The sequence below is a fragment of the Abrus precatorius genome, unplaced genomic scaffold (assembly GCF_003935025.1).
Source record: "Abrus precatorius isolate BTA unplaced genomic scaffold, Abrus_2018 Scaffold7, whole genome shotgun sequence".
Lineage (NCBI taxonomy): Eukaryota > Viridiplantae > Streptophyta > Magnoliopsida > Fabales > Fabaceae > Abrus > Abrus precatorius.
The window spans coordinates 7,597,237-7,616,597 of record NW_020874417.1 but is presented as its reverse complement, the minus strand read 5'-3'; the positions used below and the strand labels follow the sequence as shown (position 1 = coordinate 7,616,597).

The window sequence follows — 19,361 nt, the reverse complement described above, 5'->3', positions numbered from 1 at the left end:
TACCTTATGTTTGTAACAATTATAAAGATATGGTGCATAATTGTTATAAAGTTTATATCATTTATATATTATAATTCTTTCTTTCAAATAATTAATATCTTTACCAGTAATAACATTAATATATACTATTTAATTTTAAAATTTAAAATAGTTTATACATTATCATAAATACTTTATAAAATTATTTTTTTATTTTATAATTAATAATTATAATATTATATTATGACATAATATAGTATGTATTAACTTTGTTGTTATCATAATATTTGTCTATATTTTATATATAACTCATAAATTTTATATTATATCAACATTTATAATTTTAATTGATATAAAGATTAAGTTTTATATTAAATAATTTTTTTAATTTCTATTTAAATATTAATTAAAATTTTTAAATATATAAAAAATATAAAAATTTATATATAAAAATGTGTTTATCGTATTTTTAATATAATTATATTTAATATTATTCAATGTAAAATTTTATTGTTATATATTTTTATATTTAAATTAGAATATGTTGTTTATTTTAAAATAAAATAATTTAATAAAAATATAAAAAAATTTGTGTAACACACAAATATATTTATTAATTTATAACTAAATTATTATTATTAAAATTTATAATGTTTAAAGTGACATATAAATTAATTTTAACTGTTATATTTATTTTTTATAGATAATTTATTTTAAAAAATAATTAAAATTTTTATTTAACATTCTTTATGTTTTTATTATATTAAAAATAATTATTTTTATATTTAAATTATAATTATTTTAAAATTAAATTAAATAATATATATATATATATGTATATATATATATATATATATATTTTGTGTAAATCTGTACAACGTACATATTTATTAATATCCTTATAAAAGAAGTAAAATATGTTATAAACTCTCTTTAAGTATAGCTAAATTTAATTTTAATTTTTTATAAATATATTTTTAACATGATGATGCAATATATTTTTAAAAAGGCAAAATATATTTTAATACAAACTCCTTGAATATGAATAATAACATAGTATAATAACTCAATTTAGGTAACGTTTTTTAAAAAATGCGAGTATAAATTTTTAAATAATCAATGAAATTATATGGTTTAAATATTATAATTTTTGTAAAATTAAAATATTTTATTAATATCTATGTTTTTATAAAATATTATTTATTTAAATTTATACTTATATTAATTACAAAGTAAGATATTAGCAAAGAGTTTATCAAAAATTAAAATATCCAACTGATCTAACTTTAGAATATTAATAATTTTCTTAGAACATCATAACGTGTCATTGATAAATTCAATAATTTTATTAAAAATGTTTTTCCGAATCTTCAATACCTCTCCACTTTAATTTTCACTTACAATTTTGATACATTGTCCAAAGTCAAAAAATTAAAGTAAACCCAAGAGACTAAAAAGAATAAAAGGGGTAAAAGAGGCAAGTGGTGATACATTGGGGTTCCAGGCCGAGAGAGCATTGGACAACAATGCAACGAAACGATGCGTTTTGACTAGTAAGATGAAGAAGCACTCTGTCCACCTGGCCGCGCGTGGCTTCTAATTTCGACCTTTCTCTTCTCTTCTTCTTCCTTCTCTTCTCTGTTAGGTTTTTCCATAGTTACATACACTACAGCTCTCTCTCTTCTTCATTTTCTTCTTCTCCACCAGACACTCGCTTCTTCTTAAACCTTGTTTAACCCTATCCATCCCTAACTGCAACGATTTCTTCAACCTTCTCGCTATATAAGGTACGGTTCCTTCTTCAGGGTGCCACTCTCGCTTAGTTTCTCGTTTCGTCACGCATTGCCTTAAGTTATCGTCCCGAGATTTAGGGTTTTTTGTGTGCTGCAAAACAGATATGTTTAATGCTTGAGTTGTGTTAAACGCGATGGCGTCTAAAGGTCCCAGGTCCAAGATTGATCATGAGACCAGAGCTAAACGGCAAAAGGTTAGTTCCCGCCTCTTCTTCTTCTTCTTTGTTGTTGTTTTTTTTTTTTTTTTGGTGTTGAACAAAGCTGTAGTCACTGGTTTTGATTTCTGGCTGTGTGTGTTGTTGTTGTTTTTGTGAGGGTTGCGATTTTGGCCTTTGAAGTTTGAACGATTTGGATTCAACAATTTTTTTTTGGTGTTCCAAAAATTATGAAAAAAAATAAAAATCGGGAAAGTCAGCTGCGATATTGATGGCTGCTTCTCGTGTGGGCTTAGAAGTTAAAATGAAGTAAATCTAGCTGAAATAAAACAATTGTGGTGATGGTGAATTGGAACTGGCTGATACAATAACCACTAACTAAAGAGAACGCTAGGAGTGATAAATTAGAGTTTTTATTTATATGGTGAAAACAAGTAAAGGTAGCTACCCTTTGATGTGTTAACCTGGTTTGGTTGGGATGAATCCTTGGATTTATGGATAAGGAACCTGTGCTTTGGTATGGAAGGACAATGTCCCTTAGTGAGTTTGCACGGTTAGTGCTCTCACTTGATACACCCCCTACACACACATGGTAGGTTTAAGAAGTTAAATTGGGTTTATTAATGAGATTGAAAGTCCCTGAGACCTCTGAAATGAGAAATTGTCACTTGCATGTAGAGTTTTGAATTGGAACACTTTTTTTTTTTTTATGTTTTGAGACAATTAATTAAAGGAAGATGAGTTTTGATATTTTCTTTTTTAAATTAGTCTGGAAGTGAACTGGCCAAAGAGATATTGTTCTTTTCTTGGATTTACCCTCTCAATTTTGAAAATATGATTGTTTGCTGGGAAATTGTTGGTTGCATGTCGAAGACATGCACTGCCAGGGCTTGGGATGAGCAAAGTTCAATTTAGTAAGGGAATTCACTCGTCAGGAATTTAGATAAGAAACGTAAATCCATTGTTATTTTATTTCATTAGAAAAACTGTTGAAGGGGAAGTGCTGATGTTGTTTCTTGTTGCTGTGCACACGCTGCATGTCATATTACAGTTTTCAGCTGACCCCATCTACATTTCTTTTCTATTTCATAATTCAGTAGAAAAAAATGTGAGACAAAGCAAACTTCATTTTAATGTTGATATTTATTTCTTTCATTTGTTAATGCTAAATATGTTGTCATTATATTAAGCAAATTGAGTGGATGACGTATGCTGAAATCAACTAATGATAAGTTAGTCTTTTCAGGATGTTGTTCAGTTACCAAAATCTTTATCTTTGCACCCTTCCCTAGTTGAAAATTCTGTGATCCATTTGTGACTTATTTTAGGAAACATGAGTTTCCATGTTAATTTGTAATGAAAGTTGCAACTTGTTTATGTATCAGTTTCCTTACTTGTTAGTACTGGTAGGATTGGGTACAAATGATGTAGATTAGTCAACATCATTGTGATCTATCAAAAATAGTTTTCTGTAAAATCATTCAGAGCAAGGCCTTTGGACTATGTGCCATTTGATTCACTTTTATCATTGGAGCCTCTATTAGTCTTCTCACATGACCAAATTACCTTAGCCAAATATGTCATTTTTTCCTCAAGTGGTACTACTCCAAATTTGTCTTGGACGTGCTCATTTTTCATTATTATTTTTTTGTATGTAGCCTCATAACTCTCAATTTTCTTATTTCTTATCCTTTTTGACACTTTGTTGCTTAAAATTCAGTATAATGGAACACTCTTGGTTTTATAGCTGTCCCTATCTGATAGAATTTTAATTTGAGTTTGATAGGATCTTGCTATCAGAAATTAAGCTTGAAATATTTGTTAATTTCATCCATCAGCTCGAGTTGTAGTGTGACATTCTCATGAATCTCCTTGTCATGTTGGAAGATGGATCCAATTCCAGTATACCTAAACCGTGGAACAAATGTGGGCTTCCAAAAGATTGCTAACTCAAAAAGAAAGATAATGTAATAGTGATCTAGACAGAGGGCTAGAAATCTTCTTAAAATGAGATAAATCAAACAATACTTAGCCAAATTGATTAAAAAGATGTAATTAAGCAGAGCAATATAGAAAAACTAAAATAAGCAGAGGAAGAATGATTTGATATTTTTTTTTGTGTGAATGTATTTGCATTTTGGATGGGAAATTAAATTTGAAGTAAGATCATAAATTCATGAAATTGATCAAGTGATTTGAAATTTTGTATGAGGAAGAATGATTTGATATTTTTTTTGTGTGAATGTATTTGCATTTTGGATGGGAAATTAAATTTGAAGATAGATCGTAAATTCATGAAATTGATCAAGTGATTTGAAATTTTGATTAAATTTAGTGACTAAAAGTTTGGTTCTTGATTTTTTATATGGGTCTAATGGAAAGCGTCATCAAATGAAGACTCAAGAGGAAACTAAAGTCTCAAATGCTTTATGCTGAAATATATGATTTTGCTTGGTTTAGATATTGGAAGAATTGGAATATTAACAATTTTTGGGGATAAAGTTGTATTTCATTCAGATTTCAGATAAAGAGTTTTGAAGTGGATAAGAAATGTTCCTGAAACAGCCAAAAAGAGGAGAGAAAAAAATTGTCCAATGAGAATGTTTTTAGTAGCTCATTTTTTTGACAATATTGTTCTCTTCCATTTTCTTTCTAAATTTATGGCTCTTTTTGTGGTGTTAGGCTCTTGAAGCTCCTAGGGAGCCCCGGCGACCCAAAACTCACTGGGACCATGTCTTAGAAGAAATGGTGTGGTTATCAAAGGTACCCACCAGTTTTACCTTCAAAATCTGTAATGTTCAACGTGGCAATATTTTAATTTGTATGATTTTGCTTGCTTTATTTTTTGTTTTGCAGGACTTTGAGTCAGAGAGGAAATGGAAATTAGCTCAGGCAAAGAAAGTTGCTTTAAAAGCTAGCAAAGGCATGTTAGATCAGGCTACAAGAGGTGAAAAGAAGATGAAGGTTGTTTTCTCTCTTCTACAAATGAAAGCAATTGAAAACCTGCTACTGTGACTGCAGTATTTTAAGTTATGGAAAGCATAATTTGGGATTGTGTGCATGTTTTATTGCCCCACTGTAATACCATGTGTGATGAAAGCCGCATCTTGTGCAGGAAGAAGAGCAGCGGTTAAGAAAAGTTGCGATAAATATTTCTAAGGATGTTAAGAAATTCTGGACAAAAATAGAAAAGCTGGTAATCATTTTCATTAAATTGATCTGTTTGGTGGTATAATTTTCACAATTTCTCTTTGATGACCATTTTGTTGTCTATTGTCCCAGGTTCTTTACAAGCATCAAATGGAACTTGATGAAAAGAAGAAAAAGGCCCTTGACAAACAGCTTGAGTTTCTTTTAGGGCAAACTGAGAGGTAGATTCCTTTTTATTTTTTCACTTATCTTTTGCAGTAACTTGCAGCCCATTTGACTCTGTTGACCCTTTCTTTTAAATATATATTGTTGTCAGGTACTCAACAATGTTGGCAGAAAATCTTGTGGATGCTTATAAATCAGCGGAGAAAATTTCTGTGGAGCATCACTTGAGCATTCAAGACAAAAATATAGATGGAGACATTATTAATGAACCTAAGGAAGGTAACGTTGGTGAGTAGAGAGACATATCTTTGAAGTTAATAATGGAAATAACTTTTCTAACATTATACAATCCAATTGTTGCAGAGGATCAGTCAGATGCAGCTGACAATGATGAGGAATATGGTGTGCAATCTGATGATGAATCGGTATTTTTTAAGACTATTTGTTCTATTAATATCATAAAATGCTTAGTCTTGTGTTTTTGGCATGTCTGTGAACGCAACTTGTCACTCTGAGAAGCCTAGATAAAGATTATGAGTTTCTACTTTTTAATATGTATTTATTTAATATCAAGTGGATGCCATCATTATTATGGAATATATTACAGAACATTCAGCTGCCCTATTTATGCCCCTTTCAATCTGGTTGAACTTGGTTTTGTAAACTGCCCATTGTTTGATGACTGAATCCGTATTTTTTGAAAATTTTAATATAAGGTATATGTTGCTTGATAATTAGAATTGATTGTGCTTTGTTTTTCTGTGTAAAGTAAGCATAGAAATAGTCTGCTTATTAGTTGGTTTGCTAATAAATGTAACAATTTCTGGATAGTGTGGATATGTGAGGTTTCCACTACCACAGGCACTGTTTCATTTTATTTGTTAAACCTCCAATCAAAGAGAGCATTATATTCCTACGTTATTATGTGTTTTATCTTTTAACAAAGAATTATATCATATGCTTGTGTATTTTCTAGTGTATTTTCTAGTTGTGGCATTGCTAACTACGTGTGTACTGAAGATTAAATATCTCTTAAAAGGCATTATGTATTATGCATTCTGCATTTTCTAATTGTGACATTGTTAATTTATCCATGTGGATCTTAGGATGTTTTCCCAATGATGAGTTTCACTTGGAAGTTGAACAACTTTAATTTTGTTTTTGACCTGATTATTTCTTGGTGTTTTAATGGGTGAAGATTGATCCAAAGCCATATTTGGACTTATGTTGATGATGGTACTGTTTCCAGGAGGATGATGAGCGAACCCTTGAGCAAGATGAGGCTCTAATAACTAAAGAAGAAAGGCAAGAGGAATTGGCCGCTTTGCATGATGAAATGGATCTTCCAATTGAGGAGTTACTCAAGCGTTATGCTGAGGAGAAAGGTGAGATTTTTTAATATTATTTTAAGTGATGAGACTTCACCTTGTAATTATCTCAACCGTCCTCTTTTGTGTTTGCTGTGTCATTCTCACTAAGGGAAAATGATATAGACCATGTAAGAAAAGATGGTAATAGGTGATTGTTTGGATGGTCCCATTTATACCTTTCTAAACAAAGCATCTGGTGGCCAGCTTTGCCATAATACATCTATTATGATTGCCTTGGTAGGCCATCACTTATGCATTGTTTATTTTACAATTAGGAGAATCAATAATGCAAGAAAGTAGTCCAGAACATGATGAAGATGATGGGAAAATTGTTAGAGCTGGTGATGGTGATAATAAGGAAGGACTAGCATCAGGTATGTGCCCCTCTTATTTTGCACAAATTATACTTGTTTCTGACATAGGGCATGGTTAATATGCTGCAGAAAATGGACATGATCTTTTATCTGACAGCAAAATTGGTGGAAGCAACTCAAGCATGGTCCCTGGTCGACGTTGTGTAAGTTGTATGTGTTTAAATTTACCACTTTGAATAAAAGAATGAGTTAAGGACTTAGTGTAATGCTCATTTTTTAATAACAGGATGAAAGTAATGGCGATGTAGCTACACCAACAGACAATCCATCTCAGTATGAGCATCGCCAAACTGAAAGTCCAAAAGAGTTTCCCAGTGAAACAGTCAATGAAGATTTTGCATATGATTTTACTGATGAAGAGGTGATATCGCATCTTAATTTTTCTTAGACAAACATGTACCCTTTATAATAAATTACCCACACAGTAAGGGCTCTGCACATTTGACTTCGACATGGCACTTCCTTGATAATTGACGCAGCTAGTTTGATGTAGAATAATACATTAGACGGCCAACAATGCACCTTTTTGCTTGATGCCTTACTATATGTTCACTTCATCTCCCCTTGCTTTCCATCTTCCACCCCCCTCTTGATCAACTCTGATTTTTGGAAAAAAATTGACTTTTCAAAATGAAGATGTTCATTTAAATATAAGATATTCCTTTACTCCTTTGGGCACTAGGAGCCAAATGAGTATCTATGAAGCACGGATTGTGACAGCCACGAACACTTTGACATAGCTAAAGTAAAAAATATAAGATGCTGGCACACTGCATATATATGTATATATATATATATATATTAAAAAATATTATGAGACATTATTTTATAATGTAAGTACTTGGTCTCTTTACAAAAAGATCTCAAAATAAGATAATTTTTTTAATATTTTACATTAAAATTTAAGCTAAGTTTTTTAAAAGTGTAAGAATTTTTTTTCAAATACTTATGTTATGCGTGTTCATCTATACTAAAGTGTTTGTTCAGGTGTCCAAACCGAATAGAGGTGTTGGCTCCGGTGTTTGAGCTGAAAAAATTAATTTTTTAATTAGACTCCTAGTGAGAAGTGTCCGACATGTGCTGAACAAGTGTCTCAGAAGTGTCAGTGTTGCATGTCCAACACCATGACACTTCAAACAAGAGAGGTGTTGGTGACTCAGTTGAGTATAGATAAATTTTCCACTTTGTTGGAAAAGCAGAAGCATTGTTTATTGTTAATGTAAAACTGCCGTTGAATGAATCCATGATTCATGATCTTTGGAAACTGGCCCAAGCTCAACCCTCAAACTAGCTGGTTTGTAGTTTTGAGAATTTGATTTAGAAATATTAAGTCCATGTCCCAGGTTTTAATCTTGAATTTAGATGCCAGGCTCTGTTTGGGACCATTTAGGTGTAATGAGTCATTACCAATCTGAGTGACCTTGGCATGTTTGGGAAGGATGCAATCATGTGCCAGCAATGGTGTTGATCTGGCAGTGATCTGTGGTTCTGCATGCAAGGAATATAAATGAGATAATATATGCTGAAAGCTTCGGCATTGAATAATACAAATCCTTAGTGAGGATTATGATTAGTATAAATAAGGGGTTAGTGATTATCAATTATCATTTATCTTTCTTCCTCCTTCAATACCTAAAGCACCATAATTCTAATGAGATAGAGATGTCTCATGAAACCAAACATTCATGTGTTTTCACCTAGTAGCTTAACCTTTTAGGACAGTGGGTTCATGATAACTTCCTATATTCTTTAAGCTGCAGTGGGATCTTTGGTTTGCTTTACTTATTTGTTTCATGCTTTGCTGTCTCATTTTGCATTCAATTTATTCTTTCTTCCCTTATTCATATGACTTTATAGTATGTTACAGGTAATCAATTACTAACAATCTCTATCCACTCCATCACTCATTCTATTTTTTTTCACCTTTGTTGCAACTTTTTTTCTTCTGTTATCATTGTGTGGCTGTTACTTCCTTATGCTTTGTTCCTGACATCTGCTCTAAAATATTTATTGTCAGGAAGACGGCGATTTTTTGCTTGGCACAGAAGATAAGGTAATACTATGTGCAAGGACATAATTGCTATAATTTCCTTTTTTTAGTTTTTTCAATTGGTTTTGATCATCAATGAGGTTGGTATGGTTGGTTGTTGATGTAGATTATGTTTTCTGTTCTCTTTATTAGTTGTGTATTTGGCCCCTATGTTATTCTGTTGCAGATGATCCATGTCTGAAATGTTCTAAGAATTTGCAAAGCAACCACAATATTTTTGTTATTTCAAATGTATACTCTGCTTTCCACATGTTCTGGTGAACTGAGGTTTTGTTTGGGACATTTTCATATCATCTGAAGCTGTGATTGGAGTAAAGCTACTAATATCTATCTGTTTCATTCCCTACACCACATAAATGGAAGAAATAAAAGAAAGAAACTTGCATATAATTTAAAATAAGGTGCATTTTAAAATAGTTGCTGATACATAATCTTTGAAGTGCTAAATGGGTGATAAAGTGTAGCCAATGCTGTTACTATTGAATCATAAACAAAGCACCTTTGATGCATATAAATTATCAATTGATTTTTATTGGTTGACTGATAAGCTTGGAGATGCCTTCTATTTGGCATGAACCTCACTACCTCAGCAAGGTCTCTAGGCTAGGTATCGAGTGATATTCCTAAGCTAAATAACTGTTTTATTTTCCTACTCCAACCCAACCATTTAGTGTGTTTGATTGATTTTTTGATTTTTAGTTTCTAAAAACTTCTATAAAATATTTTTGAGAAACTATTTTTCAGTCATTGCAGCTATCCAAATTACTATTTGTTTTGAACTTCTGATGCACATTTCTTATATATTCAAGTGTGATTTATGAAGCCTTTGTACATGAAGTGGGATTTAAGTAGTAGTTGAAACAAATAAGTGGCTCGATGTGAAGTGATTGGCTGATAGACCAAACTTTTACCTCATGTTTATAAATCCAATTTCAGTATATGATAAGTTTTGCTTGTCAGGATTCTGGCATCCTTCCATATTGATCAACTTTTGTTTGAACTCAATAATTTGTTTGAACTCAATAATTTGTTTGATATAACTGTATCAGATCAGATTTTATATTAAAGAAGTTATTGGCTTTGTTGGCTGAATCATTAAAGTATTTTGTAAATTTTACTTGTTTTATTTTCTTGGTTGCTGTTTGCCTGTCAATTTTGGGTTATAACTCCATTACACAATTATCAGGATGATGAAGCAACCTTATCTGAGGAGGAAAAATTGGAAAGAGTTGATGCAATTGATCCTAAGGATGAGGTTAAGAGCTAATCAGCTTATCTTTCTCCCACATTATTTCCTAATACTGATTTAGAATTTTGGGATAATTTCCCATAAATGTTCTATTCAGTCTGCTTTATACACACACACACACTCGTATGCTACCCTTCATGACAACACTATTATCTGTAGATTGCATTATTACAAAAGGAGAGTGATATGCCTGTTGAGGAACTGCTTGCAAGGTATAAAAAGGTAGGTGGTATTCTTCTCTAGTTGTTAGTTATGGCTTGATTCGTTGATACTACAACATTGATTTATCTTATTTTTCCTTTTCTTTATTAGGACCCAACCGATCATGATGATGGGGAAGATGAATCTGATTATGCTTCTGCTTTATCGGAGGACCGTTTGGATTCTCCAGTCCCTGAAGATGCTGAGCAGAAGGATCCTGCTGTTCCTATGGATGAAGATGTCAAATCTGGTGAGCACCTCACTGCTGTACCGTCCCAGGCAGAAGAACAATGTGAATCACCTAATGAAAATTTGGAAAAAAGAGAGAGCGAGCATATAATTGCTGATGCAGCTGCTGCTGCAAGATCAGCACAACCAACTGGAAATACATTTTCCACAACTCAAGTGCGTACAAAGTTCCCTTTTCTACTCAAGAATTCTCTTCGAGAGTACCAACATATTGGATTGGATTGGCTAGTCACAATGTATGAGAAAAGACTGAATGGAATTTTGGCAGATGAAATGGGGTTAGGAAAAACAATTATGACTATAGCTTTGCTTGCACATCTTGCTTGTGAAAAGGGCATTTGGGGCCCACATCTAATTGTGGTACCAACTAGTGTAATGCTTAACTGGGAGACAGAGTTTCTAAAATGGTGTCCTGCTTTTAAAATTTTGACTTATTTTGGAAGTGCAAAGGAGAGAAAACATAAGAGGCAAGGATGGTTGAAACCAAACTCTTTTCATGTATGCATAACAACTTATAGATTAGTTATTCAGGATTCCAAAGTTTTCAAGCGCAAAAAGTGGAAATACTTGATCTTAGATGAAGCTCATCTAATTAAAAACTGGAAGTCACAAAGGTGGCAGACACTCTTAAATTTCAATTCAAAACGACGGATTCTCTTGACTGGTACACCCCTACAAAATGATCTCATGGAACTGTGGTCTCTCATGCATTTTTTGATGCCCCATGTTTTCCAGTCGCATCAAGAGTTCAAGGATTGGTTTAGTAATCCTATAACAGGGATGGTAGAAGGAGAAGAAAAAGTTAATAAGGAGGTTGTTGATCGCCTGCATAATGTCCTTCGTCCGTTCTTACTCCGTCGATTAAAGCGAGATGTGGAGAAGCAACTTCCAATGAAACATGAGCATGTCATATACTGTAGACTATCAAAGAGACAGCGTAATTTGTATGAAGATTTCATTGCTAGCTCAGAGACCCAAGCCACTCTTGCAAGTGCCAATTTCTTTGGGATGATTAGTATTATCATGCAACTTCGTAAAGTTTGCAATCATCCTGACCTATTTGAGGGTCGTCCAATTGTCAGTTCTTTTGATATGGGTGGTATTGATATTCAGTTAAGTTCTTCTGTTTGCTCCATGCTCTTGCCTGGTCCTTTTTCAACAGTGGACCTAAGAGGTTTAGGTCTTATATTTACTCATCTTGATTATAGCATGACTGCTTGGGAGAGTGATGAAGTGCAAGCTATTGAGACGCCTGCAGCTTTAATCATGGAACATGTTGATATGGCTGACCTAGAAGTAATTAGGCCTGGACTGAGTTGCCAAAAGAAGCTGCAAGGATCTAACATTTTTGAAGAGATTCAAAAGGCTATCTGGGAAGAGAGGCTTAGGCAGACAAAGGAACATGCAGCAGCCATGGCATGGTGGAACTCCTTGAGATGTAAAAAAAGGCCCATGTACTCAACAACTCTAAGGAATCTTGTTACCATAAGGCATCCTGTATATGATATTCATCAGGCGAAAGCAAACCCTGTTTCGTACTTGTACTCATCCAAGCTGGCTGACATTGTTCTCTCCCCAGTTGAACGATTTCAAAGGATGACTGATGTGGTTGAAAGCTTCATGTTTGCAATTCCAGCCGCACGAGCACCCTCTCCTGTTTGCTGGTGCAGTACAAATGAGACAAATGTGTTTCTGCACCCATCTTACAAGCAGGAATGCTCTGAAGTTCTGTTGCCACTACTGTCACCAATCAGGCCTGCGATTGTTCGTCGGCAAGTGTATTTCCCTGATAGGCGTCTTATACAATTTGACTGTGGGAAGCTGCAGGAGCTAGCAGTTTTGTTGAGAAGATTAAAATCAGAAGGTCACCGAGCTCTGATATTCACTCAGATGACAAAGATGCTTGACATATTGGAGGCATTTATTAATTTGTATGGTTATACTTACATGCGCTTAGATGGATCAACCCAACCAGAGGAGAGGCAGACCTTAATGCAACGTTTTAACACTAACCCCAAATTTTTTCTTTTCATCTTGTCAACCCGTAGTGGGGGTGTTGGTATCAATCTAGTTGGAGCTGACACAGTTATATTTTATGATAGTGACTGGAATCCTGCTATGGACCAACAAGCACAAGATCGGTGCCATAGAATTGGTCAGACACGAGAAGTTCATATCTATAGATTGATTAGTGAAAGCACCATTGAGGAGAATATTTTGAAAAAAGCAAATCAGAAGCGTGCACTTGATAATCTAGTTATACAAAGTGGGGGTTATAATACTGAGTTCTTCAAGAAGCTTGATCCTATGGAACTATTTTCAGGTCATAGAACACTTTCAATAAAAAATATGCCAAAGGAGAAAACTCAGAACAATGGGGAAGTTTCAGTAACTAATGCAGATGTAGAAGCTGCATTGAAATGTGTAGAAGATGAAGCAGATTATATGGCATTGAAGAGAGTTGAACTGGAAGAAGCTGTGGACAACCAGGAGTTTACAGAAGAAGCCATTGGGAGACTTGAAGAGGATGAATATGCAAATGAGGATGATGAACCTGCAGAATTAGGTGAATCTGTTTCCAATTTGAATAAAGAAAATGCGTTAATGTTAAATGGATCTGATCCTAAGGAAGATAGACCACCACTCACTGTTTCTGTCAAAGAAGATGATGTTGACATGCTGGCTGATGTCAAACAGATGGCTGCAGCTGCAGCTGCAGCTGGACAAGCTATCTCTGCCTTTGAGAATGAGCTACGTCCTATTGACCGATATGCCATTCGTTTTCTGGAACTGTGGGATCCAATTATAGATAAAACAGCCTTGGAATCTGAAGTCAGGATTGAGGACACAGAATGGGAGTTGGATCGCATTGAAAAGTACAAGGAAGAAATGGAAGCTGAAATTGATGAAGATGAGGAACCTCTTGTATATGAAAGTATGCACCTCATTGCTCCCTTTGCTTCATAAAATTTGATTTGTTGTTATATATGTTTATAAATTTTAAAGTGGTTGTCAATATTAGACCTCATGAATGTGTGATTAACTCAGGACTCTATTAAATAACATGTCTATAGCATAGTTAGTAGATGAGAAATTATAAAACATGCATTCCTCTGTATGTTCATAACACCTGAAACCATTTAAAATTTGTAATATAATTAATTTGGCACATAGCTGTCCTTTTCTCAATGATCTTTAAAGTTGAAATTGATCTGAAGATGCCTTCTGATGCTTGCAATGTTTAGTATATTTATTGACTTGTTTCAGCTGATGGCTTGTTATACATATTAACTTGCTAAAATGTTTAGCATGGTTGAAATAATTGTGAGATTGAACATTGTATTGGTCTATATTATAGGCTGGGATGCTGATTTTGCAACTATGGCATATCGACAGCAAGTTGAGGCCTTGGCTCAACATCAGGTGTGGTGGATGAAGTTTGATTTGTTTTTTGGTCTTCTTATTGGAATGATTATTTAATGTTTGCGATTATGTTCTTGTAGTTAATGGAGGAACTCGAGTATGAAGCTAAACAGAAAGAAGCTGAGGATGAAATCTGTGATTCTAAAAAGTAAGGCAGCACTGAACTTTCATTGTCTCCTCTGAGTGCCTTCAGAAAAAGTATCTAATTATCTATAACATCCATATGAAAACAAAAAGTATCTAATTATCTATAACATCCATATGAAAACAATTTTTCGCACTTTGTAGATGTAATATTCCTCTTCGAACTATGTTTTCTGCAGGGGTTGGGATTGGGGTTTTGGTATTAATGGGTTGTTTAGAATATCTGTTCTGATTTTTCTTCCACAGCCTTACCAGTGAAAGTTTGAAATATATGGAAAGTTTTGCATGCGAATTAGGTTACAGCCTAAATATGAGTGCCTGAATTGAGAATGATATATCTTTCAATTTTTGGCAGGACTCAAACACCAGGTGATTCAAAGCCCAAACATAAAAAGAAACCCAAGAAGGCAAAGTTCAAATCTCTAAAGAAAGGATCTTTAAATTCTGGCTTGAGACCTGTGAAAGAAGAACCACAAGCAGAGCCAATGACTATAGATGATGAGGTTCTCACTAATTTGGATTTTGTGTCAACAAATTCACCTATGCAGAAAAAACGTAAGAAGTCTAAATTAACAATGGATGGTGTAGAAGAAAAGAGACTCAAGAAGTCCAAAAAGACCAAGAGGGATCATCATGATATTTATGCTTCTGATTTAGAGTCCAACTCATTAGTTGTGCAGGATGAACATGGAGAATCAAAGATGTGTGAAAGTCTTGTTGACTTGGAACAGAAAACAAGCCGGAGTAAGATAGGAGGAAAAATATCCATCACTCAGATTCCTGGGAAAAGGATATGGACAATAAAACCAGAAAAATTGAAGAAGGGAAATCATTGGTCCAAAGATTGTATTCCATCTACTGATTTTTGGCTGCCTCAGGAGGATGTAATATTATGTGCAGTTGTCCATGAATATGGTCCTAACTGGAGTTTGGTTAGTGAAACACTTTATGGCATGACTGCTGGTGGGGCATACAGGGGGAGATATCGTCATCCTGTCCATTGCTGTGAGAGGTTCAGAGAACTTTTCCAAAAATATGTCTTGTACTCAATGGACAATGCAAATCATGAGAAAATCAACAGTACAGGTTCCGGAAAGGCTCTTCTTAAAGTTACAGAGGTTAGACTGGCAATTTTAACATGTCTATTTTATCTCCACATTTTTTTATATGCATGCAAATTTTATTTGTCATTTCATTTGTAGTAGATTGCAAATCTTATTTACTATTACGATGTAGAAAATAAATGACCATTCCTATCCCAAAATTGAAAATTGTGAAAGAGAAACTTAGTTCCCTGTAATCACTTTTGACAGGATAACATTCGGCTACTGTTAGATGTTGCTTCTGAGCACGTAAATAGAGAGTTACTATTGCAGAAGCATTTTTTTGCATTGCTTTCATCTGTCTGGAAGATGGCATCACATGTTGACCGCAGGCAAAATCCATCGGCCACCTGTAATGGTCTCTACTTCGATCAGAGTTTCTTTACTTCTATTGGCCAACGTTCACAAAATTCCTTGAAGAAACCCTCTGAAAGGATGACATTTGCTAATTTGGCCCAGAACAAGAAATTAATAGCAGCTGCACTTGATGACAGCAGAAGTAAGCAAGAGAATGACAAAACCATCCTCTCTAATCAAGAGGAAGACATGTCAGTGAGTGCGGAACAGCTGGATATAACTTTGGAGTTCCTGAAAGAGGATAGTGACACACTATCTTCATTTCCATCTGTTATAAATTTATCAATACATGGGATTGAATCATCATCGCCTGTAAATAAGCAAACAGAAGATGATCATCTTAAAGTTTGTTCTTCCAGTGCTGAAAATCGATTCAGGTATGCTGAATACAAGTGAGTTTTAGTACATGGTTTGATTAGCCAATGAACTCGTTTGGTACCTGTGGCATGCATGGGTAGACCTATTAGTAATTTTTTAGTATTAATTCAAAAAATTATTAAATATTTTCTACATTTTAACTTGTGATTTATTTTCGTTTGATAGAGTTGTTTACCCTTATTTTCTAAACATTAATGTGCTAATCAATGTAATTTAATTAGAAATTAGCTTCAGGAAACATTTTTATCTTCACATTTTAAGCCTAATCATGAGAAGAGAATTATAATAAACAATCTTTGAATTAAATAATTAAACTAACATGAAAAAAATATGAATGTTAATATGTATAAATAATATTTTTATTTATTCATAAAAAATATTATTTTAAAGATTAATTTTTTCTTTATGTACAAAAACAAAATTTAATATGCTTTTTTTTTTCCGAAGAAAAATGAGTCATAATGAAATTTTAAAAAATTTAAAGTGTTACCCAAAAATTGAGCACATCAAGGTTGGAAATGTTTATAAATGTAAATGTAGAGTAGTTGAAATATATAGTATAAATAAATATAGGCCTAGTTTAGATAAATTTCTAAACAAGCATTTGTAGTAGCAGAAAATAAGGAGGTATTAATGAATTACTCAACGAATCAAGCTGTCAATCAATACTGAAATTTCTTTACCCTAGTCTTTTCTCCTTAGTCTATTAAGTAAATTCTTTTCTTGGTTACTGTTGGAGAGCTGATTATGGTGGTTTCTCTTGTGTTTTTTCCCCTTCAGGGAGGCAGCAAGAGCTTGTGAAGAAGACAGTTCTGGATGGGCTTCATCAGCATTTCCAACGAACGATACAAGGGCTCGACCTGGATCCAGGGTACAGTCCTTTGGAAAGCAAAAGTCTTCTGTATCTGACTCTGCTAAGCCTTCTAGGTCAAAGGCCAAAAGAGCTGCATTAGATCCTAGTGAAATGCATCACCATCAGGCCGAATCATTATTTCAGTCAACAACCCCGCTTAAGGATCTGAAATTTGATCTCACTTCATCCACTCCGGATGAAGCTGGAATTGATGGTATCGATTCCAATTTTTCCTTTGATTTGAATGAGGGAAATTCTTTGGAAATGGAGAGTTTTGGTGTGGTCCCTCATGATTATATAGCTGGTTTAATCTCAGACCTTGATGATTGTACAGCATTCCCCGAATATACAGACATTAGATAAGGATCAAACCAAGCCTAAAATGCAGTTGAGTGACCTTTGGTATTGGAGTACTGGCATGCTCTTGGCAAGTAAGTCTTGGTCAGTTCATGAATTACTGTGGGGTTACATATGGAATAATGGTTCTTACAGTGGCACAGTGCTCTTGTGGGCATGCCATTTTTGGATATAGATACAAAAACAGGTGAAAATGAACCAGCTTTGCAGTTTGTACACTCTAGGATGTTATGTTGGAGGAGGATTCTAGCAATCCTTGGGAAGGATTCAGAATATGAAAATATAGAGATTTAGAACGCTGTCAATAATTTAATTTCCTAATGGAATTTGATGTATTGATTTGGGGGTTCAGCTCGAAATTGACAGCACCATTTTGCCATAGGAACAACGCAGGTACTGACATAAATGACAAGGTAAGAAGCCTTCATTTTTTTTACTCCCCTAATGGTGGTGCATGTGGATTTGCCTGCACGCGTACATATGTTTAACTGGGGCGTGCGTAGGGTTTAGTTCTTTAACTGGCAACATTTTGTTATGCTAGCAGAACAAATCAGTCTTTTTATTGCCCGTTCATTAATCCCATTTATTATGAACATTCTGAATGATTTAACATTGAGAAAATGAGTTACACCATCAATTCATATGCATGGAATCTAAAATATACATGATTGCCTAGTCAATCTTTTTATAATGGTGTTGCCTTTTTTCTCTTTCTTTCTTTCTTTGTTTTTCTTTTTGGGTTCAAGGAACAATGTTGGTAATTCCAACTCTCCAATGTTCATGTTAGGCAGCCCAATCTGAGTTTCAAACGAAACGTTTCACCTTTTATGTGGTGGCACCCGATGACCTGAATTTGATGGAACCATTCTTTAAGGCAAAGAGCATTGTAAAAATGTCATGTATAGGTGTTGTATTGTTTGAAATCGGGGGGAAAATTTAACCATTTTTTCATGTTGTATAGAATGAATCTATATGGTAAAAGATGTTCTGTGAATGAAAACTTCGTCGATTCTCCGTTGTACAGAATAAATCTATGCGGTAAAAGATGTTTGTTGGCTTATTTAAATTTAAATTAGAATTGAAAAATTCGTGAATGGTAATATTAAGCGAGCATTTTAATCCTTGGGTAAGGACTGCTATGTTGGGATAAATATGAGGAATTTTGAAATCAAAGGAGATGTCTAAAACTGGGTGCTGTGTGTACGATAAATTTGATTTACTTCCCTTTCAATGAAACTAAAGAAGTTAAAGCAAATCTGCCCATCTTCCCAGCAAAGCAAATTTGACTATGCGCTCATACATTTTGGAACTTTAATGGCGATTCATTGGTTCATATCGTTCTTATAACAAGTGGGGTATAATTCTCAAGTACGTCGGAACTAATACGAATATAGAATTTTCACCATTTTTACCCGTTATTTTAAATTTTCTAAATTTAATATATTATATATTTTTTCTTTTGGTCAAAGGTTTGAGTAAAATTTGTGTACTATTGTGGTACATGTTTTTATGCTGCTAATTTATCTTATTTGATAACTTTCTCTTTGTTTTTAATTTAAAATATTTTAAGTTTGAGAAAAAAAAATTGTATAAGAGTGATATTGTTATTTTAAGGAAAGGAATATGTAAGGGCTTGTTTGGTAAATATAATAGGATAAAAATGATATAATATAATGATTAGATAAAGATAAAATACAATAAGAATACACTTTTATGTAATCTTAAATTTAGTGTATATTAAAATAGAAAAATAAATGATATTATTTGTTTAAATTATAGCTATTCTCTAGTGAAAACAATCTTGTTTAAGTTAGGGTGATTACTCTAGGCGACAAATCTTTAGTTTTAAGTATTTAACACAATTGTATTCAGTGAGACTCAAACTTAAGATTATATGTTAAGTTAAAAAATATTTTTAAAAGTTTTATTAGAATTAAATTTTTTTCAAATAATTACATGTTTATTTGTATATCAATAATAACTTTTAAATAATTTAAGAATTTAACAAATA

At 33.4% G+C, this 19,361-nt stretch overlaps 1 protein-coding gene across 3 annotated transcripts; it reads left to right on the top strand.

Moving 5' to 3' along the window:
* Positions 1 to 1,560: 1,560 nt before the first annotated feature.
* Positions 1,561 to 18,417, top strand: LOC113871102 (protein PHOTOPERIOD-INDEPENDENT EARLY FLOWERING 1). 3 transcript variants are annotated; one of them, XM_027507881.1, is made up of 21 exons: positions 1,561 to 1,766; positions 1,875 to 1,966; positions 4,610 to 4,690; positions 4,784 to 4,891; positions 5,043 to 5,123; positions 5,210 to 5,298; positions 5,394 to 5,530; positions 5,606 to 5,667; positions 6,492 to 6,627; positions 6,888 to 6,986; positions 7,056 to 7,129; positions 7,213 to 7,347; positions 9,004 to 9,039; positions 10,223 to 10,291; positions 10,445 to 10,507; positions 10,598 to 13,670; positions 14,094 to 14,158; positions 14,239 to 14,306; positions 14,658 to 15,420; positions 15,616 to 16,139; positions 16,921 to 18,417. In XM_027507881.1, exons 2-21 carry the CDS (start codon positions 1,907 to 1,909, stop codon positions 17,354 to 17,356), a joined length of 6,159 nt encoding a protein of 2,052 aa, XP_027363682.1. In that variant the 5' UTR covers positions 1,561 to 1,766; positions 1,875 to 1,906; the 3' UTR covers positions 17,357 to 18,417. The 3 variants fall into 3 exon arrangements, with proteins under 3 accessions (XP_027363682.1, XP_027363680.1, XP_027363679.1); XM_027507879.1 differs by having other exon boundaries at positions 5,394 to 5,521; positions 15,616 to 16,154; positions 16,921 to 18,002; XM_027507878.1 differs by having other exon boundaries at positions 15,616 to 16,154; positions 16,921 to 18,002.
* The last annotated feature ends 944 nt before the right edge of the window (positions 18,418 to 19,361 follow it).